The 26,515-nt window shown below is 46.5% G+C and overlaps 1 protein-coding gene across 1 annotated transcript in view; it reads right to left on the bottom strand.

Moving 5' to 3' along the window:
* Positions 1-6,375: 6,375 nt before the first annotated feature.
* LOC121085429 overlaps positions 6,376-26,515 on the bottom strand; it is a 58,603-nt gene continuing 38,463 nt past the window's right edge. Inside the window, exons 71-76 of the mRNA XM_040588118.1 lie at positions 8,376-8,579; positions 7,988-8,113; positions 7,722-7,892; positions 7,531-7,635; positions 7,292-7,387; positions 6,376-6,659 (exon numbers count right to left, since the gene is read on the bottom strand). Of these exons, the coding sequence (XP_040444052.1) occupies positions 6,504-6,659; positions 7,292-7,387; positions 7,531-7,635; positions 7,722-7,892; positions 7,988-8,113; positions 8,376-8,579 (858 nt within the window). The 3' untranslated portion in view covers positions 6,376-6,503. The remainder of the gene's footprint in view (positions 6,660-7,291; positions 7,388-7,530; positions 7,636-7,721; positions 7,893-7,987; positions 8,114-8,375; positions 8,580-26,515) is intronic.

The following is a 26,515-nucleotide window of genomic DNA, read 5'->3' as shown; positions in this document are numbered from 1 at the left end:
CAAACATTCTATGTCTTCACAGAGGGAGTTTGGAAAATGGACTTTCATACACATGAAGTCTTCGTTTTCCAGCAATAACTCTGTCCCATGCACAGACTAAAGCAACTTAGTGCCTTGGAAAGGTCCTGAAACAGCCATCTGAGATTAGAAAGGTAGAAAAATGTGCAACCTGTGATTGGAAATGGGCAGTACTGAACGTGCAGCCAAAGTGAACAATGCACACACCTCCTATTTCCACAGCAGATACTAAGTAATTCTTAGGTGACATTCAGAATGCCATTTCCTTCTCACAAAATGTGAGCAGCTGAGTGACTCCAGTTACAAAACAGGTGAATGAAGTAAAAAGGCTTAGAAGACTCTGAGTAAAGTGCAGAAAGCAGAGGGACAACAGGTGGCAAAAAAGAGTCAGAGAAGGACAGAGAGGTGGATGGAAGGGAAATTAGGGTTGCTAACATGATATTACTATTAGGATGCAAATGTCTCAGAAAAAGGTGTTAGGCGACATGTTCCTTAGCTGACCCTCTATCACAGAATTGGAGAGGTATCATGATGCAGGCAGATTATCATAATTCTGATGTGTGACTCTCAGACACTACAAATGGAAAGTACAGCTAAATTACCCTTTGCCTGAACTTGGTGCGAGTATTTCCTATCCATCTCAAGCTGCAAAGACTGCTTCGCTCAATCACTGCTTTACCAAGCGTGCTGGTGCAACCTTTGCCTTCTGCATCCGTGTCAGCTCCCCGATGCTCCCTGAAGGATTTTTCCAGCTCGCCTGTGTCCTCCTGGAGCAGGGTGACCTCTAGAGGCCTCCGGGGAGAGCTGGCATGGAATGAGCATGGCAGTGCTCTGCCGCACACCCTGCCTTACATATTCGCAAACCTTGGATTTTGCCTATTAGCGTCCTCATTCTGAGGCCTTTATGTATGTCGAATAGTCTGTTCATAGCAGAATTGTCGTGTCTTCCAAAGGGCTACGCGGGTAAGTAGGATAAGATGCTTAAACAGACTTCTACCTTTGTCTCATTCATGAGAAAGACAGGATCTTTTTCAGCCACTAGTCTCTTCTGGAGTTTGAAGAGACTTGCAAGACATGAAGAACTGGATTGATAAATTTGGCCTGTCAGAATTCGTTGAGTAAAAGTTGGTTTCTGTGGAACAGGCATATTTTCAGCTAATCTTATTCTGCCAATGAAACAGTGCTTGTTCACTTAGAAGGCACATCACTGATGTCTGTATTATTATAGTTCCAAGAGATTTTGCAATCCATGCAACTCCACTGGAGTACACCAGCTGCATCTATTTAAAACTTTCTCTCAGAGATGTTCCTTTATGGTAATTATGGACCAGGAGCTTTTTTCAAGGTCAGTGACCTTTGCATTATTTACCAGCTAGTAAGCAGTATGACTACACAGGGTGTTTATACAAGATGCTTCTAATCTTCAAGGTATGGCATCAGACTATAAATAAATGAGAAATGAAATATACTTTCATTTATATGAATGAATTAGAGGTATTTCTCCAATATAAATAAGGGCCATTTCCAGATTCAGAAGAACTAAACAAGTATATAAGACATAATGACAGTAATTAAGCTATTGCTTGACTTCTTCTGGGCATATGCAGCCTGGCAGAATACACAGGTTGAGTTGTTGCTATTGAACACCATCACCACCGTAAGTGTTCAGCATGTTAATCACTAATGTAGTTTAATATTTTGCTTTTAAAAACATAATAAGAAAACTTTTAACCATGGAGTACTCATCTTCTATTCAAAGAAATAATCAGATGTAAATTCTGTAAATTTATTTGCAAACTAATATGATGGCTCTGTGTACGAATGCTGTGAGGTCTGCTTATTGGATTCAAAACATATTTTTTATAGTCAGTGAACAAATGAAAAACAGACTGGGAACAAATAGTTTTGTAATAATAGCAACCAAATATGTTTTATTTTAGTTGCTAAAAATATAATTTCAGAGTGACAGGCACATACTTCCCCCCCAAATTATACTAACTGTACACATATTTTAATTTACATATTCAGAAATGCTAGCATAGAAAATGCTAGCCAGGAAAGTTGTTTTTTTGTTGTTGTGTTTTGGTTTTTTTTTTTTAAACAAAAGAGAACTCAGTTGCCAGTATATTTCTTCGTAAACCTTTTCCTTTATCCAAGATGCTTACAGTGACCTTAAATGCTGCTTAAAAAAACAAAGATACGATCTTCCTTATGTCATGCTATTTGCTAAAACTGTCTTTTACTAGTAAATGAAATAAAAAATCTAGTTCTAATAATGTAATAATTATGGCTGTAAAAGAAGAGACTCGAACTCTTATGGGTTACTCTAGGTTTGCAGTTTTAATCAGTCCAGCAGCGTTGGGTCACCTCTGCAGAGAGTGACAAGCTTACAAGATTTTCAGTCACATATTTATAGTATCTACCTAAACATTACATAATCTCTTGATTCCACAATAAATCTTCTATCAGTTCCTATCTTGACAGTCGGCTCCACAAGTTGTTCCGTATCTTGATCACCTTGCTATTTTGCTTCTTCTTTCAAGGATGATTGTTTCAGGTTCCGTACGTCCCAGTTCTGAGTAATCACAAGAGACAATCTCCATCGTTTCAGCCTTCTAAAGGTCAGGGTCTCCTATTCTAAAAAGCTCCTTTGAACTGTCAGGCATAATCTTATTAATCTTAAACTTTTATTGTCTAGCATCTATCAGCTGACTGCGCTTGCAGTCCTGGTTTGGTCTATACAGGGGACAAAGCTGAGGTGTACAGCCTACAGTAGCACTAATCTGGCATTTTCCTCCAACAATGGCCATAGTTGCTTATACAAATCACAGTTGTGACTGTTTCACATAGTTAAAGACAGCCTCAAGCCTATCAATTATTACAATAAAGAAAAAAATCAGCAAATATTCTTGTGACTTTTTCCCACCTCTAACCCGTATTCCTTTACTTTTGGTGTCACCCTGACTTGTAGCACTCTTCCAAGCCCAACATTTATCAGTTTTTCTTATTTTTCTTTCCCAAAGCAAAGTCCAATTTCCTTCTTATCGCCAAATGTCCTTGTCCCTTTTCTTATCCTTTCCTTTTACATATAACCACAACTTTTCAGCCCATATCCCAGGTATTTGAGCCATTGTCAACTCTCCTTATCATACACCTCATCTGTGCATGTCCAGTTCCACACAACTCTTATGGTTATTTCTGCACCATTCAGTTCTCAAGCTATATTTTTATTTCTGTCATGAGCTGCTTGGAGCCAGCTCCAGCTCATTATGCTCATATAACTAATTAATCAGGACCCAATATCTACCTAAAGGTGCCCATGGGAAAATTTTGATTGCACATAGGTTATACCAGACCTTTCTGCCTCTGGATACCCAGGTCCCTGGCAGGCTCGTGCTGCTGGGACAGCCTCAGCAGCTGGATCACAAAGGAAATGTCACATTCCAGCCACAGACTCCTCCTTGGGGAGGGGATCCACAGAGCCAAGGCCATGAAGCACAGCTCACCTCAATAAGGCAAGTATCTGTCCCCGACCTTCCAAAGTCTTCTCTTCCTGCAGTCATGGATAGCTCGTTGCCATGTGCCAGGGCAGAAGCAGAGAGGAGGCTTCACCCCGGTCAGCAAGAGGGAGGAGAGGGTCTTAAGGCACTGCAACCCGAGGGCACTTCTGCACCTGTAGCCTCGGCTGCAGAGAAGCTCCCAGGCTGGACCATCCCCTTTGGGATATTGGGGGTGGCTGTTGCGCGGCCCCTTCCTCACCTGGGGCCCACACATGCCGCCACGATGCAATCAGCATTAATTGCACGGGGAGCCTTTGAGCATGTCTTTATTAATACCAAGGGTGAAACGGGAAAATGATATTGAAGCAAACCTCCCTCTTGTCCCACACCTTGTGGGCCAGGGGCACATCTAATGTGCTCCTACCTCAGACAGGCATTCAGCTCTTGGGACTTTTGGAGCCCCACAGTGTTTGTCTCCAGCCAATGTGGGTTTTTCTTCCAGTTGCTGCTGGAACCATTGTTTCATGTGTTACACATACTGTTAAGTTCAATAATTAACACATCCCTGGCAAAGCAATAAGCCACAGCCAGAAACATCAAAGGTTGGGATGGAGTCAGACCATCTCTCAATTGTTTCCAAAATGCTTCCGTAATGCAGAGCTGCATCTACTGCTCTTCTGCTGAGGCCAGAAAGATGGAATAACATTTGTGGTTCTGGTAGATAACTTTGAAAAAGCATTCCCTGTGGGATTTGCAGCATGCCGGTGCTGTTATCAGCCACGCTCTCTGGATTAGCAGAACATGCCTGTAGGGATCAGTGCACCCTGTGAATCGCCAGCGTGCTGTATAACATGGAACATGTAGCTTCAAGCTAGTGTGTAGCAAGGTAGACTTGGCAGAGAGCACTGGCTGCTGAAGCAGGACCTACAGCAGAGGTGACATGCCAGTGTCTCACCAAAGCATCCACAATCCCTTCCTTCCTTCCTCCCTTCCTTCCTCCCTTCCAGATTTTTAAATTTCATTCACAGAGAGTATTTCCTGCTCACAGGTTTAAGGGGACGGTGTCTTTTGTGGATGATGTTGCATGGCCCTCCTTAGCTGAGAGAACAAAGATACCATAACCCTCCATTCAGTAGCAGGTAGGGATTGCATTTGTTCAGCACTGAACCCAAGGTGCTTAGAGGTGAAGCAAATGCGTTTCCAGCAGAGCCAAAGGATGTTTGAAAACACCCACTGTAAGAAGTGCAGCTTTCAAATGGGACTGTCAGCTATGCTGGAATTATTTGTTAGGCGTGCTGAGCGAGATGTTGTCAGACCCAACAGTTTGACACACAACGCCCAGCCTCCACTGCAGCAGTGCTTGTTCAGACAGCAGTCTTCCATGTAAAAGAATTCCCAGGAATGCTAGGCCAAGCTGAACAGAAATGCTGGCACCTTCATCCTTTGTAGAAAAACTCCTCTTCCCTGTCCTTCTGCTAAGACATTGCTGAGTGCTAGAGCCTGTGCATGGTACAGACACACTTTCCTCATTCAGAAGCCTGTTTATGCTGCTGATGGGCATTGAGTCACATGGAACTAAATGAGGAGTGCTTTCTCCATGCCCAGCATACCATGTCTACTCCACAAAGATGTTTGTGGGGTATCTGGTTAAGATACCTCACAGGATACTCAGGATAGCCATGAAGAGATGGGGGTGTCCTTTTTCCATCTCCTCATGCTGTTTCTCCACTTAGGGACCAGTTTCTGCAAGTCTTTGCTTAAGTCACAGTAGGGAAAATGGAAGTGAAGGCATCTTTCCTTTAGAAAGTTTGATTCACCGCTTTTTCTGCTGGTTGTGTCTTCACTTTCCAGTAATGTCATTCTTACATGGCTTCCTGCAGCCTGAAAAAGACTGAGCATCTCTCAGTGAAGGACCACATTGTTCAGCTGGAATGGTAAGTGGAGTGGCTAGAAAGACAGACCTGTCATTTGAAGTTTGGCTGCACTTGAATGAATGCCCAAGTTGCGCAGTTACTCAGACATCTTCTGTTCTCAGCTAACAACTCTGGAAGGAATTGCTGTTGGACAGTGGGTCCTAGCTGAGAAGGTGACCTTCTGAATGCCCTTTCCATCACCCATCAAAGCAACAGCTACAGGGCAGATGCGGTAGGGAACAGCCCTTTTGGGTAAAAAGAGGGAAGGAAATGGGTCAAAAATGAATCAATGATGATGATATGCCACCAGGTAGCCAGCAGCCATAGTGTCAGGGTGCCGTAACAGTGCTTGAATCCGCTGCCTGAGCTTTTGTGGACACTAGTCTGATTTACAGGAGTTAAAGGAATTATCACAGAGCCATCACCAGCTTTCTCCAGTTTTAGTCCAAAGAGATGTGATACTCTTCATGGTGCCCCTATCTAATTAAAATTATTAAGAAAACAGTGCAGACTAAAGAACCAACTTCTGTCGGCTTCCAAAAATCCACATATTCTGTTGGTTATCAGCCCTCAACAAATCTGCCTTAGACAGTGGCCAGTAAAACAGCTCCCACTGAATGTGTTGCACAACTGGAAAGTGCTAAGATACTCTATGGGTAAATATAAAGTATTGTGTTGTTTGGGACAGAACAGTAGGATGGCTAGACTGGCAGGAGTCACTGTCAGGAATTATAGTCCTTGATTTCTCTTCATTGTGAAGTTAAATTTCTATTCTTGCCCCAGTCACTAAGTAATAAAGAAGGGATAAGTATTTAGGAACTAGATGACAAAAGGCTCTGCTGTGATGTAGGGACACAAAAGGTATAACCCAAAGCTGTGCCCAAAAGCTAATGATGATATAAACCTAACCAGTAAAAACAGAAAAAAATGAAAACTGTTGCTCATGCATAAGCAAAGGAAATTATGGTCTTTATTCTCTAGACACAATTGCAAAGACCAATTATAGAAGAAAGCGACCGAGAGGTTCACATTTTGTGCCGCCCTCGGGTCACTTTGCTGACTCATGACATCCTCACTCCTCCTCTGCTATCTTCTTGCCATGAAACTCACGGCTCTTCACTCGGAGCTTGTTGACCTGTGACTCTGCAATGTCAGCCCGCTCCTCGGCTTCCTCCAGCTCGTGCTGGATCTTGCGGAACTTGGAGAGGTTGACATTGGACAGTTCCTCCTGTGTGGGGAGAAGGAGTTGGTGGTGAGGAGCCCAGGGCAGGGGTTTCACTCCACCTGTGCCTTGGCGTTCTGGGGCTGTGGCTCTTCCCTGGGGGAAGGCACAAATCTCCATCCACCACCCATCACTGCTTACACGTAAGCCTCACCATGACGTCCTCATCCTCCCTTACTCAGGACCCCTCTGTGAAAAACATCACCGGTTCTGTGCCACTCTTGAAGAGCAATTTTGTCACTTGCATTTGTCATTTGTGTACTTACTCTCCCAGTACTTGCTGCCCAGCCATCAGTGTGAATTATTAAGGTGAGAAAGACCCTGAAGCCTTCTGCTGATCCTTACTAGCAGAGATTCATGACCTCCAGTTAACTTCAGCCAGTGGATATGGCACCCGGGGCTGTTCAGTCTGACCTCCTGTATACAACAGGCTGCAGACCTTCCCTCCGTTCGTCCCTGGCTGCCGCAGGGTGCCCAGAACTCAGCAAGGCCTCGTGACACCATACTCAATGGTGTGGCCAAGACTGCTGTGTCTTGGGAGTTTCTTTCCTGCCCCTTTCCTGGTATTCATAGCCATCTCAATGAGTGTGCTGCCCTACTGGAAGGTGGCTCTGGCCCATCCTTTGAGCAATACTTACAGCCTCCTCAGCTTGTCTCTTGTAGGATTTCACCTTCATTTGCAGCTTGTCCACCAGATCCTGCAGCCTGAGAATATTCTTCCGGTCCTCCTCAGACTGGAGTGGTTGGAAAGCAGGAAAGAGCGTGAATTACTGGTTCTGCACTGGATGAGGTTAACAATTCCCCTTGGGGATGGTGTGCACAAAATCTGACTTGCTGTGAGAAAACCCTGTCAGCTGAGGGAGGCCTCCTGCCTTACCTGGTAGGTCAGCTCCTTCACCCTCCTCTCGTACTTGCGCACACCCTTCACGGCTTCAGCGCTGCGCTTCTGCTCAGCATCAACCTCCCCTTCCAGCTCCCGCACCTGCAACGAGAAGCCCATCTTTGGAGCTTCCCTGCTGGCTGCTAACGTGGCGTGCTCACTCATGCACAAAGAAAAGCCCCACGCACTCTGGCCTCCAGCTTCTGGATTTGCTTCTTGCCTCCCTTCAGAGCCAGCTGCTCGGCCTCATCCAGACGGTGCTGCAGGTCCTTCACCGTCTGGTCCAGGTTCTTCTTCATCCTCTCCAGGTGGGCGCTGGTGTCCTGCTCCTTCTTCAGCTCTTCTGCCATCATGGCTGCCTGATGAGAGCAAAGGGTCAAAGCCATTGTGGGGCTGGAGACCACGTGAGGGAAAATACGCCCACTATGGGCACAGAAGGGAGCCCCCAACTCACATCTGTGATGGCCTTCTTGGCCTTCTCTTCAGCATTGCGGGCTTCCTGGATCGTATCCTCCATTTCACTCTGGATTTGGGCAATGTCTGTCTCCAGCTTCTTCTTGGTGTTGATCAAGCTGGTGTTCTGTGCAACAGGAAGGACGGGATTTGTAATGTCAGACCTAATGCCTCAATACCAAGAGCCGAAGTGTGAGTATTGTTTCTTGAAAGTCTTTAACACAAGAGTCCTCTTTAGGGCCATAGCTGCAAACCAGACATGGGTGGCTGTCTGGAGCAGCCCTATGACGGCGTGGCTCTGCATGTGTTTACACAGCAAACACTCACAAGATGCATAACAATCACATTCTGTGTTGTGGATGGGACTAATTTCCAGAGCAGTGCCTGACCTGGGTATGGAGGAGCTGCACTCGTTCGGTGGCATCCAGAAGCTCCTGCTCAGCCACCTTCCTTGACCGCTCCGTCTGCTCCAGGGCTGCCCGCAGCTCCTCAATTTCAGCCTGCAGCAGGTTTGCTCGGCGCTCCACCATGGCCACCTGCTCCTTCAGGTCCTCCTGCGTCCTCAGAGCATCGTCCAAGTGTATCTGGGTATCCTGCAAAAAGGACAAGAGAAATGGCAAGGTGGCAGCGTGCTCTTGGGCACCAGAATTGTCAGGGACGTCATTTCTCTCCCTGTCGCTTTGCTGAACAGACCTTGAGCACAGCCTGCGTGTTTCTCAGGTTCTTTTGTGCCTCTGCAGCCACGCGGTTGGCATGGCTCAGCTGGATCTCCATTTCATTTAGGTCTCCCTCCATCTTCTTCTTCAGCCGCAGGGCCTCATTCCTGCTCCTGATCTCAGCGTCCAGGGTGCTCTGCATGGACTCCACAATTCTGAGGTGGTTCCTCTTCATCTGGTCAATCTCCTCATCTTTCTCTGCTATCTTCCTGTCAATCTCAGACTTCACCTGGTTGAGCTCAAGCTGGAGGCGCAGGATCTTCCCCTCTTCATGTTCAAGGGATGCCTGGGAAAGAGTGAACAGGAATACTTTTCAGAAGACAAATGTTAACCCGGAAGCCATGAGGATAAAGGAATGCCACGTTGAGATAATATTGCCACGCTTTTATACAAACACTCTTTTCTTCCTGTGCCTGGCAATGACTCCGCAGTGCTTACAACGAGACAGAGATCCAAGACATGTAAGAGAGCCATAAGTAATGCTGTGTACCTCAGCTTCCTCCAGCGAGGCCTGGAGTTCAGATTTCTCCTGCTCAATCTGCTTCTTGACTTTCTCCAGCTCATGAATGGCCTTGCCTCCCTCTGCAATCTGCTCTGAGAGGTCACCAATCTCCTCTGTGGGAGCAAATGCCAACGGCACGGTCAGGCACGGAGCAGAACGGGAAGGGCCCTGCCGCACCAAGGTGACGGGCATCTTTGCAGACACGCAGGCACAGACCCCTGTGGAGCGGTGGGTAGTGGTGGGCAGTGGGAAAGGCCAGCCAGGAGCAGAGGGCCAGGGACTTACGCTGCAAGTTCTTGTTCTCACGCTTCAGCGTTTCCAGGTGGTCCAGGGACTCCTCGTAGGCATTCTTCATCTTAAACAGCTCCGTGCTGAGGGAGCGAGACTCCTTCTGGGAGGCCTCCAGCTCAGCCTGCGTTTCCTCATACTTCTGCTTCCATTCTGCCAGGATCTGAAGGGAAACGGCACGTGAGCGTGGATGTGGCAATCGGGAGGGGACGCTCTGCCCAGGAACCCCAGGGCTGGAGCCCACAAGACCTTGTCAAAGTTCTTCTGCTTCTTATCCAGAGCTGCGCAGGCAGCATTTGATCGCTCCACGTCAATCATCAGGTCCTCCACTTCATTCTGCAGCCTCTGCTTTGTCTTCTCCAGGGAGGCACATTTGGCATTCACAGCTTCAACGTGTTCCTCTGCATCCTGCAGGCGCTGTGCCAGCTTCTTCCTGGGGGGAGATAAGTACAGCTCCAGGTCAGAGACCAGAGGGCAGCCCATTTTGTACTTCCGTGAGAGGGCAGCTGGCCACTTCTGGGGGCTCTGAGCCCAGTGCCTTTCACAGTGTTTTTTCTGTTCCAAGACTGCATGCTGCCTACAGGTTCTGTCACTCTGTGTCCTAGCACCTAAGGAGTATTCAGCCTGTTTTTGCATTTCTAGCCCTAAGGGCTACGTTTGTCCTTCCAGTTTGCACTTTTTCCACAGCACACTTTCCTGTCTCTCCCTCTGACCACTCTACCACAAAGACAACAGATCCCTGCCTTTGTCCCACCCCTGTCGTAACCCACTCCCAGAGACTCCACTTTCCCTTGACAGCCTCAGTCTTCTCCAGCCGTTTGACATCCCACTTCCCACGTACTTGGCCTCCTCCAGCTCCTCCGTGCGCTGAATAGCGTCCGTCTCGTATTTGGTTCTCCACTGGGCCACTTCGCTGTTGGCCTTGGACAGGGCGCGCTGCAGCTCCCCCTTGGCTTCCTGCTCCTCCTCGTATTGCTCCCGCAGCAGGTCACAGTCGTGGCGAGCAGACTGCAAGGCGTGGGCCAGCGCGTTCTTGGCCTGGGGAAACAAAGGGATCGGTAACCTGAATACTTGCCTTGAGATGCCTCTTGACAGTGAAACGGACAGTGAAATTGGGCTGAAACTCTAACTAGGCAAATGCAAAGCTGGGAGCTGATGAAGTCTTCATCAATGTGTTCTGCAAGGTCAGGATGTGTTAGTGACCGGGGCTCTGGGGTCCGTAATCTGCTGTTGATCTAAACTCTTTGACACACGTGTCTGCATCCTGTCCTAGAGAGTATTGTCAGGATCTCGGGAAAGCCTTGTGGACTACTTCCTCCAGGGTCAAAACCATTACGCTTCCTTCCCTCTCTAGCTTAGGAGTGAGGGTATGTGTGTTACTGGTGTTCCCTCCCGTACTACATGTGTTTTGGGGAAAGAATATGAAACCAGTCTTGGATTGGACAGGATTCTGCGGATGGTTTTGAGGTGATGTAGGTTGCGGACAGTAGGGTGCTTCCAGACCTTTATTTCTTCCTCCAGATGTCTCTTGAGCTCCTCAATCTGCTGGGTAAATCCTTGCTTGCCCCTAGACAGCTGAGAAATCAGAGCATCTTTTTCCTCCACCTGGCGTGAATATTCACCTGGTAAGGGTAAAGAGAAAAAAGGTAGCCCGACTACTATCAATACGACGGTTTCTGCAGGTAAGCCCACGTCATCAGGAGTGGCCGGGAGAGGTTATAGCAGGAATCATCTTGCACCCTGTGGGATCCTCACGGCATGCAGGTCCTCACAGTGAAGCTCAGGAATGAGGATGTCTCACCTGATTCTGTCTGCAGACGAGCTCGTTGAGTATTGAGGTCATTGATCATGCGCTGATTCTGTTCCTCCTTTGTTTTAATCTCACTCAGCTGGTCTTCCAGAGTGCGGCACATCTTCTCCAGGTTTGCCTAGAGAGCAAACAGAAGGAAGGAAAGGAGATGAACACCTGGACTCTGCCCTGTGCTGACAGCAAGGACCTTTGTAATGAGAATGTGGCTGGTAGACATAGCCTATGTGCCATACATCGGCCCTGTGAGCATGTGCCACCGCAGTTCAATACCTTGGCTTTGGAGACAGACTCCATGTTACTGGCCAAGTCGTCAATCTCCATCTTGAGCTCACTCTTCTCCTTCTCCAGCTTCTGCTTCACTCGCTGCAGGTTGTCGATCTGCTCCCCAAGCTCAGCGGTGCTGTCCGCGTGCTTCTTGCGCAGGGCCGCAGCCGTGGCTTCGTGCTGCAGCGTGGCCTCCTCCAGGTCGCGACGCATCTTCTGAAATTCTGCCTCACGCTTCTTGTTCATCTCAATCTGAGCGGCGGTAGCCCCTCCGGCTTCTTCCAGGCGCTCGCTGATCTCCTCTAGCTCCCTCGACAGGTCAGCCCGATGCTTCTCGGCTTTTGCCCGAGACGTTCGCTCTGCCTCAATTTCCTCCTCCAGCTCCTCAATACGAGCCTGGGGAACATTAGGCACCCTTCGCACCCGTGCCCTCCTCCTTCCCGGCCTGAGACTGGCTGAGAGAGGGGAAGGGCCAGACACTTGCCTGCAGCTCCTTGATCTTCTTCTGTAACTGCATGCCCAGGGCTTGCTCATCCTCAATTTTGCTCTGGATCTGGCTGATTTCAAAGTCTTTCCTTTGGGCAAAGCAAACTGTTAGCGTCTGAGCAAAACCCCCCAAGCGCACCAGCCCCACAGTCTGGTGCCCCACAGCCACGCTTACTTCTTCAGTTTCTCATCCAGCTGCTGCTTGTCGTTCTCCAAATCCATGATGCTGTCCTGGGCCAGCTTCAGGTCTCCTTCGAGTTTCCTCTTAGCTCTCTCAAGGTCCATGCGCAGTTTCTTCTCTTGCTCCAGGGACCCTTCCAGCTGAATAGAAGATAACCATCAGCGCTCTACCAGCCAGTTCTATAATCTATACCCGCCCTGTTCTTCTGGACAACCGTGCTTACATCGTCCACTTGCTGCTCCAGCTTGGTCTTAGCTTTGGTCAGCGTATTGACTTTGTCCTCTTCTACCTGCAGGTCATCCAGTGTCTGCTGATGGGCCTCTTGGAGGGCTTTCTTCTCTTTAGTCAGCTTGGCAATGGTCTCGTCCAGGGCCGCCATCTCCTCTGTGAGGTTTTTCACCTGTTGATTGTGAGAAAGTGCCAAATGTCTGTGTAGAAGACTTGACTGCTTGTGCAGTGGCACTTTCCCTTTGCAGTGCTTAGCCAGGAGCTCGTGTATTTGGGCTGCCCCGCTGTGGTGCTCCTGGTATGTCCCAAACCTAGCTTTGTTCTGAGGATGCCAGGCTCATCGGGGAGGCCTCTGTCCTTTGCCCTTCATGTGACTCCCCATGTTTGTACCTTGTTTTCGGTGGCATGTTTTTCCTTCTCCACTTTGGCCAATGTTAACTCCAGGTCATCAATATCTTTCTTCAGCTCTGAACATTCATCCTCCAGTTTTCTCTTCTTGGCTGTCAGCTCAGCATTGATTTCCTCCTCATCCTCAGCCCTTTCAGTCACCTCCTTAATTTTGGCTTCCAGCTGGATTTTGGTTTTGATGAGCTGGTCACACCTTTCCTCAGCATCAGCCAAGCTATCGGCTTCCTGGTGGGGAGACAGAGATTTTTATGGGTTATAATGTTTTGAAGTATCTCCACCCTGTCTTCTGCGTTACTGAGGAGGCATGTGTTAAAATGGGGGCTGAACCTGACTTCCACTCCAGCAACTGGAAGATCTTGCCTACTGGCCCACTGCAAGCCTTGTCATCTGGAATCATTATCGATTCCAAGGTTTCTGTGTCTCTTAAAAATGCCTCACAGAGAGGGTAGCTATGGCAATACCTCACGCACCCACAAGCACGACAGAACAGTGGTCACTTCAGTTACTACTTTCAGCAGGAGCTAGGGCTTGGAGTCCTTTTGCCTGACAGAAACAGTATTCTGAAGCACTCTGACTGTATATTGTCCTTTTCCCAGGGACAAACGGGTGGTGACACTCACCGCCTGCACTTGGAGCTGCAGGTCATTCTTCTCCTGCAGCAGGACCACCATCTTCTCCTCCAGCTCCTTCCTCTTTGCCTCAGACTTTGCGAGCTCTTCCTTGGTTTTCTCAAACTCTTCCTTCATGTTGGCCATCTCTTTCTCAGACTCTGCACTCTTCAGCAAGGGCTTGATCTTAAAGTACAGCTTCATCCAGGGCCAGTGCTTCACGTTCATGAATGCGCGAACATTGTACTGGATGCAGAAGATGGACTCCCTGAAATGAAATTCACATGGTTATTACAGAGCTTCAGTGTGATGAACTTAATTTTTTTTTTAGTGAAATACCATGAGAACAAACTAAATATGAAAAATGTCTACCTCCTCTCCACCATTTTCCGATACTCCACTCTCATCAGGAAGCCTCTGCACCTGGCTTGTATCATGGTCATAATCTCTGCTAGTTTTTCATCTCTCATCTCCTCCAGCACACCTATCAGTCCAGCTTTGAAGAACACCTTAAGAAAATATTGCAGTATGACTTTTTCAGGTAATACAGAATAGGGGCACACACTCTGTCAGGATTCTAATACACCTTAATTTCATGACCAGCTTTACCGTGAGCCCAAAAATCTCTGCTTTGTATAAGCTCAGCCCTAAGAATTCTGTCCCTGTCTGAGCTGTGGTATGAGTTCTGGTTTCTAGTTCAGCTGCAGCCTCAGCCACACCTCTGCCTGTTCATAGACCCCAGTGAGCTCTACTGTGACCTGAAGACTTTCTGGCTTGATGTTAGATTGATGTCATTGCTGTGGATCAGTCCAGGAATTAATGAGTGGGCCCGGGCCTTGCAAGCCTGTTTATATCAGACCCTGGCCAATCTCAGAAACCAAGGCTTTATGGCTTCACAACAGACCTTCCTTATTGACACAAACCTGTCTGATTATCTGGATTTTTGGTTGAACCTGACTACTGTTCAAGTGGCTTCCCCACTTAGAATCATAGAATCATTGAGGTTGAAAATTGCCTTTGAGATTATGAAGTCCAGCTATTAACTCAGGACCTACAAGTCCACCACTAAACTATGTCCGTGAGCAGCACATTTATATCTTTTGTAAACACCTCCAGGGTTGGTGATTCTACCACTTCCCTGGGCAGCCTGTTCCAAGGCCTGACCACCCTTTCAGTGTAGACGTTTATCCAACTATCCAATCCAAACTTCCCCTGGTACAGCTTTAGGCCATTGCCTCTTCTCCTGTCACTTGTTATCTGGGAGAAGAGACCCGCTGCACACACACACACACACACCCTGACTACAGCCCCTGTCAGGCAGCTGTAGAATGTGACCAGGTCCCCCACAAGCCTCCTCCTCTCCAGGCTGAACACACCCAGCTCTCCCAGCCTCCCCCCCCCCCCAAGACTGATGCCCCAGCCCCTTCCCCATCCCCCTGCCCATCCCTGGACACGCTCCAGCCCCTCTATGTCCCTCTTGGAGAGAGGGGCCCAGAGCTGAACCCGGGGTTCACGGTGCAGCTGCACCAGTGCTGAGCACAGGGGGATGGTCACTGCCCTGGTCCTGCTGGCCACGCTGTCTCAGTTACAAGCCAGGATGCTGTTGGTCTTCATGGCCACCTGGGCACACAGGGGGTTTATGCCCAGCCGGCCGTCAGCCAGCCACCCATGCCCTTTTCTGCCAGGCAGCTTCCCAGCCACACTGCCACAAGAGTGCCTTGCTTGAGTACTGTGGGGCTGAGTACCTGCTGACTGAGGACCCAATCGTACCAGCTCTGTTACTGTGCTGTGCTCCCTGCTTCTGACAGAGCAGCCTGCCCTTACCACTCCCTAACAAATTAACACAAGTATTTTCTATACCTTGGTGTGACCAAATCTGTATTGCGTGTGGTCCACATCAATGGACCCAAGCAGCTTCTCAGAAGCCTTCTTGCTGTCCATGAACTGTCCCTCTGGGATAGCGCTGGCATTAAGCACTCTGTATCTGTGAAAGAAAACAGAACATGCAGAAATCCCCATCACCAAAATTACCACTGTGATTGAACACCCTGCCTTCTCAGACTGCCTCATTGAACCAGTCTCATGCCTGAAGAAAGTTCATCCTTTCAGAACATGATATAAAGACTGTTACCATTGACTCTAAGTGCAAAAGAATCCTGATCTCAGCAATGTCCTATCACCATGAACTGCTTGTGAAACATTTCTACCTTACACCTCAGTACCAATTTAAAGTATAATGTTTCAGATATATTGTGACAGTCATACTCCTCATCTTGGTCTGAATGGGGAGAAAGGCGAAGCGCTGTTACCTTTGTTTGAAGTCAGCATACAGGACTCTGCTGGGGAACCCTTTCCTGCAAATTCTGATCCCTTCCAGCACGCCGTTACACCGCAGCTGATGCAGCACCAGCTCGTGCTCCATGGCACCTAACAAACGCCACCGTTAATGACTTCCCCATTGTTTGATACTCAGGGAAAGCGCTTCTGTGGCTTGAGTTTTCCTCCTATTGCATTCGCTTACCAGGTGTTTTTGTTTCATTTGGGATGATGCATCGTACAAAATGGGGGTGAGTGCTGCGAAGATTTGTCATCAGCTTGTTTAAGTTCTCCTGTGAGATCATGAAATAATGTTTATATTATTAACTATAAGCACCAGAAACTTAACAGTGGATGCATCAAACTGAGTGTTTCAGGATGCAGTCCTGGCTTCTCTAAAACACTTTAAAGAACTCCCAAAGGGAAACTTGGAAACTGAAGGCACACAGATTTTTGGTTTTGAAATTATTTTCTAGATTAATGGCTACTATTACTTTTCTGTGATTTCCTTATACAAATACAGAGCTGCCATCTCACAGGTTTCCTTCCATCTGGTATTTCTTTAGTAGGGCATTTTAAGTGGATGATGTGTTCTCTTGGTTAAACGAGACTAGCATCTGATTTGACATCAAAATGGGTTCTTCTTAAATGGATGGGATATTTGTACAGCCCATATAAATTGACATACTTAATTATAATTCAATCTCCCTAAATGTCTCCACCTCAGCCAAATGGAAACTTTGAAAACATAACTGAAAACTGACCTCAAAAGTAATGAATTTGATGTAATGTAAAATTCACTCTCTTTCCTAATGAAAATAAATCATTGCCTTGCAATTTTAAAATCTCAAGGCATTTTTTTCTATTTTGATCTTTGATCATTATTTTCACATTATTTTCAAATTCTGCAACATGTCAATACTAAACAATCTTCATAGATATGAAAATTAGGTATGGGAAATATATCTTAAGTCTCCAGAGAAAAGTCTAAGGGAGATCAGCTGATTTGTTATTGACTCTACTCTAAGCAGGTGAACTTCACCCTTATGAGATTTTCGTAGAATATTCAGAAAGGTAACAGCAGAAATAAAAGCAGTGGAAGAAATCAGCCAAAACATAATGACGCAATATCAGAAGTATAGTATAGAAAAAAAAAAAAAAGTCTAAGGAAATTGTGTAGGGAGTTGCAGAAGGCTGACAATACCATTCTATCCCCTGAAAAAATACGAAGACAATGCAGGAATTGAGGTAGAGTTTTATGGTGTTCTAATAGGGTAATTCTGTAATTTCCAAGGGTGGCAATGGAAGGATTCTCAAAAATGTCAAAAGCTATTTCAGTGGGTATTTTTAATAGTGAGATAGTGACTTCTGCCACTTACCCGGAAAAGAGCTGAGACAGTCTGGAAAGAAGAACCCTTCTTCTTGCCACCCTTTTTGCCACCACCACCACCCTCTGCAAATGGAAGAAAAAAAAAAAAGCATTAAAAGATAGATATTGCATTTTAGAGACCGCAGAACACAAAACATCTTTAAATGTTCAGTGTTTACTGCTTTAATTCTGCATCAACAGTATCCCACACTGAAAATACAATTTTCACAGAGCTGACCTGCATCTGCTCCACCATAGTTGGCAAAGAGTAAGGCCAGCGTCTTCAGGGAGGATTTCTGGTACAACCCAATGACAGTTTCATTCAGGGGGTCCTTGTTCTTCTCCAGCCAGCCGGAGATGTTATAATCCACCGTGCCAGCATAGTGCACCAGGGAGAAGTGGGCCTCAGCCTTGCCTTTGGCAGGCTTGGGCTTCTGGAAGTTGTTGGACTTGCCCAGGTGCTGGTCGTAGAGCTTGTTCTTGAAAGAGGTGTCAGTTGCCTTGGGGAACATGCACTCCTCTTCCAGGATGGAGAAGATGCCCATGGGCTGGAAGGTACCACAAGAAGTGACAGAGAAAGATGATAATGATGTAAAACGTGCTATGATCATCAAAGGTACCACTCTGTTGTTGGTAGCACCTCAGCCTGGGTAAGGGCCTAAGTTTCTCAGGAGCAGTTTCTCAGCCAGGGAGCTTCTTTCTGCCTTCCCTTGCCTTCCTGCAACACCTCTTCATGGAACTGGTAAAAACAGCTGTCTGGTTCAGGTTAGAATTGGGAGTCGAGTTGGAGGGAGAAGTGGTAAACAGAAAAATAGTTGGGCAAGTAGCTACAAGAGGACTAGCAGTTTTGGGAAACCAGGCAAGATAAAGTCTATTTCCCAGATTTGTGTGTGGAGTTCTGATTTGAGTCTTCAGTGGAAAAAGAAAGGGAGGCTGACTCCAGTTTGTTTTAAAGAAGTCTGTTGGTAGGAGTCGAGGCTATCTTCTCTGTGCTTGAAGGCCAGGTACTGCAGGATTGATGACACAGATATGCCTTTCCCGATTTCTTTTTGCCAGACTGAACTAAATCTCAGTGCAAAGTTGTTTGTTTAACTGACACTGAATGTCTGGCTGTGAGTTCTTTCTGAGCTGAATCTGACTCAGAAACATCACAGAGTCTGAAAATACATTGTACACTTGCATGGAAAAGGTACCTTCTCAATGAGCTCAATGCAGGCAGCCAGGTCCATCCCAAAGTCAATGAACTCCCATTCAATTCCCTCCTTCTTGTACTCCTCCTGCTCCAGCACGAACATGTGGTGGTTGAAGAACTGTTGCAGCTTCTCATTGGTGAAGTTGATGCACAGCTGCTCAAAGCTGTTGAACTGCCCAAAGCAAGGAGAGGTTTCTCAAGGTGTGGCAAACACCACAGGGTTTTGGCAGCGTTCTCCTAATGCTGTTTGAAGTTCCCCAGCTGAAACACCACTCCTAACCGTACTGCAACGGCACGTGTACCGCAGCATCAGGACTTGTAAAATTTATCATTCCTCAAAGGATTTTAATATTATTATTACCTTTGGAATCCAGCTAAAAGTAACAGTCCTTTTTTACTGTGTTACTCAAAAGCAAACCCTTCGGTAAGCTTAGCTGCAGCGTTGCGTAGGTGTCTCAGCCCTCTGACCTCCCAGAGAGTGGAAACCTCCTCGGTGTCCTACCCAAGGATTTCTCTGCCCTCAGACCAACAGTCCGGGGGTTTCTCTGCTCTGACAAGAAGTCCTAGCATCAGCACTGCACTCACAACACAGGAAACATGCTGTGAACTCTCCCATGGCACTTCCCTTCCCTTGGCAGCCCAAGAGCATCCACGGCTTCAGCCCACATCTGCGACCCTTAGCCCTGGAGCTGCCTCTTTGTTTGCCAGACCTAAGGCCTTTGCAAGCTCAAGGGCCTCTGAGAACATTTGTCAGAAAGCAGAACTTTCTTCTACATGTTGACAGCGTTGAAATCAAAGTGCTTGTTAGCAAAGCCCTTTGAGGGTGCTACTGTGATGGAGGAGAGGGAAGGGTTTCTAGAAAACTGCACATGAACAGGATAAACTTCTGAATCTTCTTAGGAAGAAGTGTGTTTCTGAATCCTCATGAGCCCTCCCTGCCTCGCCCTTGGCTATGGTGCCACATCCTTGTTCCTTACATCAAAGATCTCAAAGCCAGCGATGTCCAGGACACCAATGAAGTACTGTCTGGGTTGCTTGGTATCCAGCTGTTGGTTGATACGAACAACCATCCACAAGAACATCTTCTCAAAGACAGCTTTTGCCAGGGCGCCAACTGCGTTGTTCACCTAAAACAAAGAAGCAAGCATCAAAGTTACTTCCTAGGCTCAAAGAAGAATGCTCAAGTACTCTTTCAAGGCATGTATTTTCAAACTCCACATTTTACCTGTGACACATTTTGACCTTTGGTCACATACTCATTCCCAACCTTGACGCGGGGGTAGCAGAGGGCCTTGAGCAGGTCAGCTGAGTTCAGGCCCATCAGGTAGGCAGCCTTGTCAGCCACTAAAGAGGCACGGAGAGAGAGAGAAGCGTTTCTCCTTAGACAATGGCTAAAATTTGGCCAGCGTGAACTCTGCTTCTCATATTCTAGAAGTGGAAAAGCACTGGTCTGGTCTCATACAGAAGGCCTGGGTAGGAATGCAAAGTCTGGAAGCTAATGATGGCTTTCTTGGAAAGGAAGAACAGGTATGTCTTGGGCAGGAATACCTTGAATCTGGAAGTTCCCAGAGGAACCCCAAAAGCCTCTGGGAATTCACGAGGCACACATACAGCACATTCCTTTTGTGTGGGAAGTGGATACTTTCATAGCAAACAGTGCAGGATGTATTTCACCAAACATATGATTGCACGTCAGGGTGACCAGTGGTTGAAGGTCTTACAGAGAGAAGTATCCTACGTTGAAGCTGAAGTTCCCCCTTTCAGGCTGTGTCTGTTTGGGGAGTATCCGTTGGATAAAATAGTGGCATTTCCCATGATCAGGGAAGCACCTCTGCAGTCAGACAATGACCAAAGATGCTCTTCCGCAGAGTTTGATGTGGTGACTTAGGCCAACAAAGGCCTGTCTCTGGAGGCTAACATGCCATCTCTGCAAACAAAGAAGTTCTTTGAACGAGTCAGACACTGAACTTGCTGGTACCTTCTGTGCCATCGGGCTCTGCCTGCTCCTCTCGTTGTTTCTGCTTGAACTTCAGGTTCCCATAGTGCATGACAGCCCCTGTCAGCTTGTAGATGGCTGTCTTCTCATCAGCAGTGAAGCCCAGGATGTCAATGGCACTCTGCAGTCAAAACAATGAAGGAAAATGCATGTCCTTAGTAGGCCACCTATGTCACCATCAAAACAAGTGTACAGTAGGTACCGCTTTTCTGTGTCACTTACATCTGTAGCCATGAGCTCCTCCTGGTCATCAATGCTGGGAACAGTGACCTCACCTTGACTCACATAGTGGAAATCAAAAGGGTTGGTGGTAATGAGGAGCATGTCTGAAAGCAGGAAGAGGCAAGGCAGACGCTTAGTTTTGCCAGCCAGGTAACAGAGGGAACTGCTGCTCAGCAATCATCCCCAAAAAGTCATAAAGACCCTTCCTACCAATTAGCTCCGGCTTCTTGTTGGACATGATCTGATAGAATATGTGGTAGCTTCTTTCTGCTGGGAGCTGGAAAGTGACTCTGGACTTCTCCAGCAGGTCTGTCAAGGAGGGTAGCAAGGGTCAGGCACTGGTACTCACATGGAGCTGGGAATTTAGGAAGGAGTGGGATCAGGCCAGGAAAGCGACTTACAAGTTTCAATGTCAGCAGAAGCCAGTTTGCCTGTGGCCCCAAAGTGGATTCTGATGAATTTGCCCTGTTAAGGAGAAGCAGCGGCATTTCAGCCTGGAGGCGTTTCATTGCTGTCTCCTTCTGTGAGAATGCCACTAGCCCATCACTACTGTTAGAACAAGGAGCAATTTCTCCTAAAACAGCTTACAAAGCGTGAGGAGTTGTCGTTCCTCACGGTCTTGGCGTTTCCAAAGGCCTCCAGCAGTGGGTTGGCGCTGATGATTTGATCCTCAAGCGTTCCCTGCAGGATGAGAATTATTGCTGCTTATCCTTTCCAAAAATCACGTCAGGAACAGCGGAAAGCATCGATTCCAGCCAGCACCTGTTACTTTACCTGCATTTTGCCTGACTGCTGCTGTTCTTCCTTCTTCTTGTCCCCGCTCGCTGCAATTGTTGCAAAGTACTGGATGACACGCTTTGTGTTCACAGTCTTCCCGGCACCGGATTCTCCGCTGTCAACCCAAAGAGAGACACAGAGAGCGTGTGGTCAGGCAGGAGGTCCCCTGGCACCGGGCAGCCCCGCAGGGACCCGAGCAGGGGGTGTACGTACGTGATCAGGATCGACTGGTTCTCGCGATCTGTGAAAGAGGACAGCAAATGTGAAAAAATAAATGCTGAACTACTTGTTACTCATGAACCTGCTCCAGCATTAGAAGTGGAAGTGGAAAAGAAGCATAGAAACCCCGTTCAAATGACCATTCTATTTTTAATCTATAGTCAGGGACTCTTTTGAACAGTCAACATCATTACTCTGTGATGTTTGCTAATGTCCTTGTAGGATCATAGAACAACTGTAGATGTGTAATGATCAAATCAATCATTGATTCAGTTCTGCATATTGCAGTTTGGTGCACAGACTTCTAGTCCTTCCTGGTCAAGTAACTTTAATGCCTAAGAAGCAAATCCACAAAGCAGGAGTATCACCTAACAGCTAATTTGGAAGGAAGGCATTTATCATCGTTTCCAAAGGGTGCATTTTCACTGGGATTCTGGCTCTGGTTATTTCCCAAGAAGTTGCAAATACCAGAATAACACTTAAAATCAGATCATATGCTTTTTCAAACAATGTCTCATGAAGCCAAATCAGCTATAAATTCACCTACACTGCCGTTTTCAAAGAGATTGGTTAGATTATTCAGAGCTCTATTAATATTTTCTGTCACATCTTGAGCAAATCAGATCTCAATAATAGCTAGGGAAGAATTTTTGTTTCACGTGTCTCAATTCATCCAATCAATTACGCTTCACTGTAAGTTTTTCAGTGCTCTTGTCTACATGGTCTCAATTAGAGTTTTAAAAATCAATAGGGCAGGACTGTGCTTCATGCATAACATCAGCAACTGTTAAAATAAGTTATTTATAGGCTCATGCTGAAGTTTACACGTGCAAATATTAAAAAAAAAACAACCCAAATATTTTATTGTCATGAAGATGTTGCCATTGTCTCACCAGTCAGCATGAACTGATAGGCGTTGTCTGAGATGGAGAAGATGTGTGGAGGGGCCTCCTGGCGCTTCTTGCCTCGGTAGGCCAACACCACCTCCGGGTTGTACACCGGCAGCCACTTGTAGGGGTTGACAGTGACGCAGAAGAGCCCCGAGTAGGTCTGCGAGGAAGGGAGACAGCACGTTGGCTCCCACTTGGCCTGGCAGAGCAGTTCCTCCCGGCTGCCCAAAGGCAGGCTGCTGCTGGTACTTACGTAGATCATCCAGGCTGCGTAACGCTCTTTGAGGTTGTACAGCACAGCGGGCTCGTGGAGGTGGGTCATCATGGCCATGTCCTCGATCTTGTCGTACTTGGGAGGGTTCATGGAGAAGATTTGATCTTCCTTCACGGTCAGGGTCTGTCAGATGAAGAGGGAGATGTGTGCATGTCAGCTAAGAGCTGAGACTGCAAACTACATACAGTTTTCAAGCCCTGGTTTTTACTCACTTCTCCTGCTTCAGACTTGACAGTGACCTTCCCTGATTCCCTGCTCTGGATTGTTCCTTTCACAAAGGATTCTTTAGGATGGACCACAAAGACAGATGTCTTGGCATCGAAAGGCTTGTTCTGGGCCTCGATTCTCTCCTTTTCCGATTTTCGGAGGTAAGGAGCTGCCTCCCCAAAGACAGCCATCTCAGCGTCTGCAGAGGCCATGGTCGCACTTATACAGGAGGCACAGTCAGCAGAGTACTCTGTAGGAAAGAAGATACATTGAGTTAGTGCATAAACTGCTTAATGTGGATGAGAGGAAATCTTGCATTTTGATCTCTTCAAATATTTAAGTAGGTATAAACATTTCAAAATTTGGATTTAAACTTTTTAGTCTTAGCTGGAAATACTTATATATTTTTCTGAAATTAACCTTTAGACACCTAGCTATGCAATCAAGTATAGATCAGTTCTTTAGTATTGCGGTATTGTATTATATATAGCAGGAGTACTTCATCTTTGTGGTCTCTAGTTTATTAGGATGTTGCTATAACAAAGACTGCATATTAAATAACCTTTTGATTTTTTAAAATGCTACCCAAGAGTCTCTGAAAGTCTTCCTTGCCTGATAGCAAATAGTGGCTTTTCACCAAAAAATTTACTTGCTATGGATTATTCATCTTGCACTATGACAAATAGAAATGTCACTATTACCTGTTCTGCTTTCTATAAATCTTATACTGTTGAGTATCTTCCTGTTCATTAAAAGTTGGTAAATTTTGGTATTAATTCTGATGGCAGAGGCTGGAAGTCAGTCACTGCTGTTTGAAAACAGTGACTCATTTTTTTTGGCACAGATATCCAGAGCTGTTATCAAAGTTGAAGTAAAAAATGCAGCCTTCAAAACTAGAACAAAATCACTAGTGATAGACAGTCCCTGGCAGAAATAGATATCCAAGGCTTATAGGAAGTTAAATGGAATTAAAAGGTATATGCTTTGCCAAGAAGTTCACAGGAGCCACACACTTACCTTGAAATTTTCTGTCAAGACTGGGCACAGCTCTCCAAAGAGTCTTTTATAGAGTTTGGTATGCAGATGCTCTGGATGTTTCCTTTTCCTTCAGCCAAAATATATTCTGGCAAACCATCTTTGGCAAAACATTGTCTGGCAAACGAAACTAACGGCATAATTTTCATTTGATTTGACTAGATATATTTAGAAATGTTTTACATCTTAACATTCCTGTGGATACATTTCCTATAAATAGTCTGACAGGGCTCTTAATAACGGTATCTAGACTAGTCAAGGCACTTAAAGAACTTGGTAGTGGAATTTGTAGGTTCCTCTCCTCTACTGTCTCTCCTGATATCTTGATCCTTGACCCAGACAAAAACTTTGGCATTTCTGTACTGCAACTATTCCAGATGTAAAATGGGAATAATACATGATACCTTGTGCACATGGTCCTATAAATTTAGGTATTGCCTTTAGACACTAGAAAAGAAAAATCTACAAAAGACAAATCATGAAAAGTGTAATTCAGTAATTCTTTACATGTTATGTTAAAAAGGGGAAAAAAAGGCACATTATGGGCCAGGACCTTGACTTCAGTAGCAGTAGGTACAGAGGGAATCCAAGACAGAGCAAGTGAGAATACAAGTTCAACTTTGGACAGGCAATTCATACCTAGAGTGTGAAAGGTGACTCCTTAGCTACAAAAAGAAATCACTACCTATGCAAGCAAATCTACACTTGTTGTTTTGCAGAAATTGAAAAATTCAAAATGCGAATACTAGTGGAATGTTCATGGTTGGTATAGTCAATCCTAACTGATACTAGCCAAAAGCCTTACCCAGTCATAAACAAAATGCTTATGGTAACTCATACCTGAAAAGAAAATTATACTGCTTATTTTCAAAACATTTCTGGTTTCCTCATTTCACCTCACACAAAAAAAGAAGCGTTAACATGCCTTAAACAGCTTAAGCCTCTTCCTCACAGGTGAGCCCACTGTCAAGATATATCAAGCAATGTCCCCAACCAAGTCAGGAAGCAGGGCAGGTCCCTGTAGCCCTTCACTGCCTACAACTTCAAAAGAAACCACCCCTCCTTCCAAACACAGCTCTACAGAGCACGCGGTCCGAGATCCTCTGCACTCTGATACATCCTCAGTCCAGCACTCCCATCTCACCCCAAATATCTTGCACACTGACACATTCACACCATTCCAGCAACAAAAGCTATCAACACAGTGCTGCCTGTATCAAGGCACTAGGGGTGGTAGGCGATCCTGTACAATGCTGATTCTCTGAGAAAGGAGGAATTTCCCGATAGTTCTGGAGAGTGACTGATCTAGTGCTAGGAAAAGGGCACTGTCACTTGAGCTGCTTCAAACACTGTCAGATCTAAGCACGCTCTTCTCCTGGTCATTGGCATTTTGGTTATTAAAAGAGCTGAGCGGATAAAGCTCAGAGAATAACACGGGGGCAAGGTCGGAAAAAAGATGCCTGTGATCCAAGCCAATTTCCAGCAGCAAGTACTGGCCCGTGCATGAAGAACTTGTTCAAAGGAGGGCTCTGGCACTGCAGCACTCACTGTTTTGGAGTTCAAACCCAGAGCTCACATGTGGGCTCCCTGCACAGGGCATGGGGATGCTGATGGAAACACCCCGTGCCCTGCCCCAGAGGAGCCCAGCAGCAACCGGTAGGAAACAGTGAGCACAGGGGTGCGCCTGAAGTCCTGCCTCTCTGGGCAACCCCCGACTCCCATGGACACGCAGAAGTTAGAGGACAGAATCATAGGATGCTTTGGGTTGGAAGGGACCTTAAAAAGCTCCTTGGATGTGGCCACCTGGCCAATTCCTTAGTCCATCCATCAAAACCATAACTCTCCAGTTCAGTGGTAAGGATGTTGGGGGACACTGTATCAACGGCCTTACAGAAGTCACAAAGGCACCAGCTGCAGTTCCCTTGTACGCTGATGCAGTCACCCCGTTGTAGAAGGTCACAAGGCTAGTCAGGCGTAATTTGCTCTTGGTGAAGCTGTGTCGGCTGTCTCTAATCACCTCCCTGTGTTCCATAAACTTTGACATAACTTCCAGGAAGATATGTTCCACGGTCTTACCAGTGACTGATGTGGGACTGACTGGTTGGTAGTTCCCAGGTTCCCCCTTGTTACTCTAAACAATGAGAATAATTCCAAGGACCAAAATAATTCCAAGAGAATTCCTGTATAAATAACGTCAGCCTGACTGATTGTGGGCAGAGTCAAGGAGAGGTAATGAGCCCACTTCCATTCAGATTTAGAAGGAAGAATATTCCAAGAGAAGGCCACTTGGAGGGGAGAAGAAAGCTAGGAGATCTCTAAAGGGGAACACAGGAAACTGCAGACAGCAGCTTCTCAAAGAAAGATGCAGAAGGCTGCCTGGCTGCTCAGGCTGCAGAAGGCCTGTAGCACACAACACACTCTCCCACCTAACCCCGCACATAGCTGGAACGTGTTGGAGGACGTTGCCCTTTGGCAGAACATTTCTCTGGTCAAATGCTAGCAGCAGACACAAACTGACAGCGTGAATCTATGTGCTGGCTA

Source organism: Falco naumanni, chromosome 1 (assembly GCF_017639655.2).
Source record: "Falco naumanni isolate bFalNau1 chromosome 1, bFalNau1.pat, whole genome shotgun sequence".
Taxonomy (NCBI): domain Eukaryota; kingdom Metazoa; phylum Chordata; class Aves; order Falconiformes; family Falconidae; genus Falco; species Falco naumanni.
This window is presented reverse-complemented; position numbering and strand designations above follow the sequence as displayed.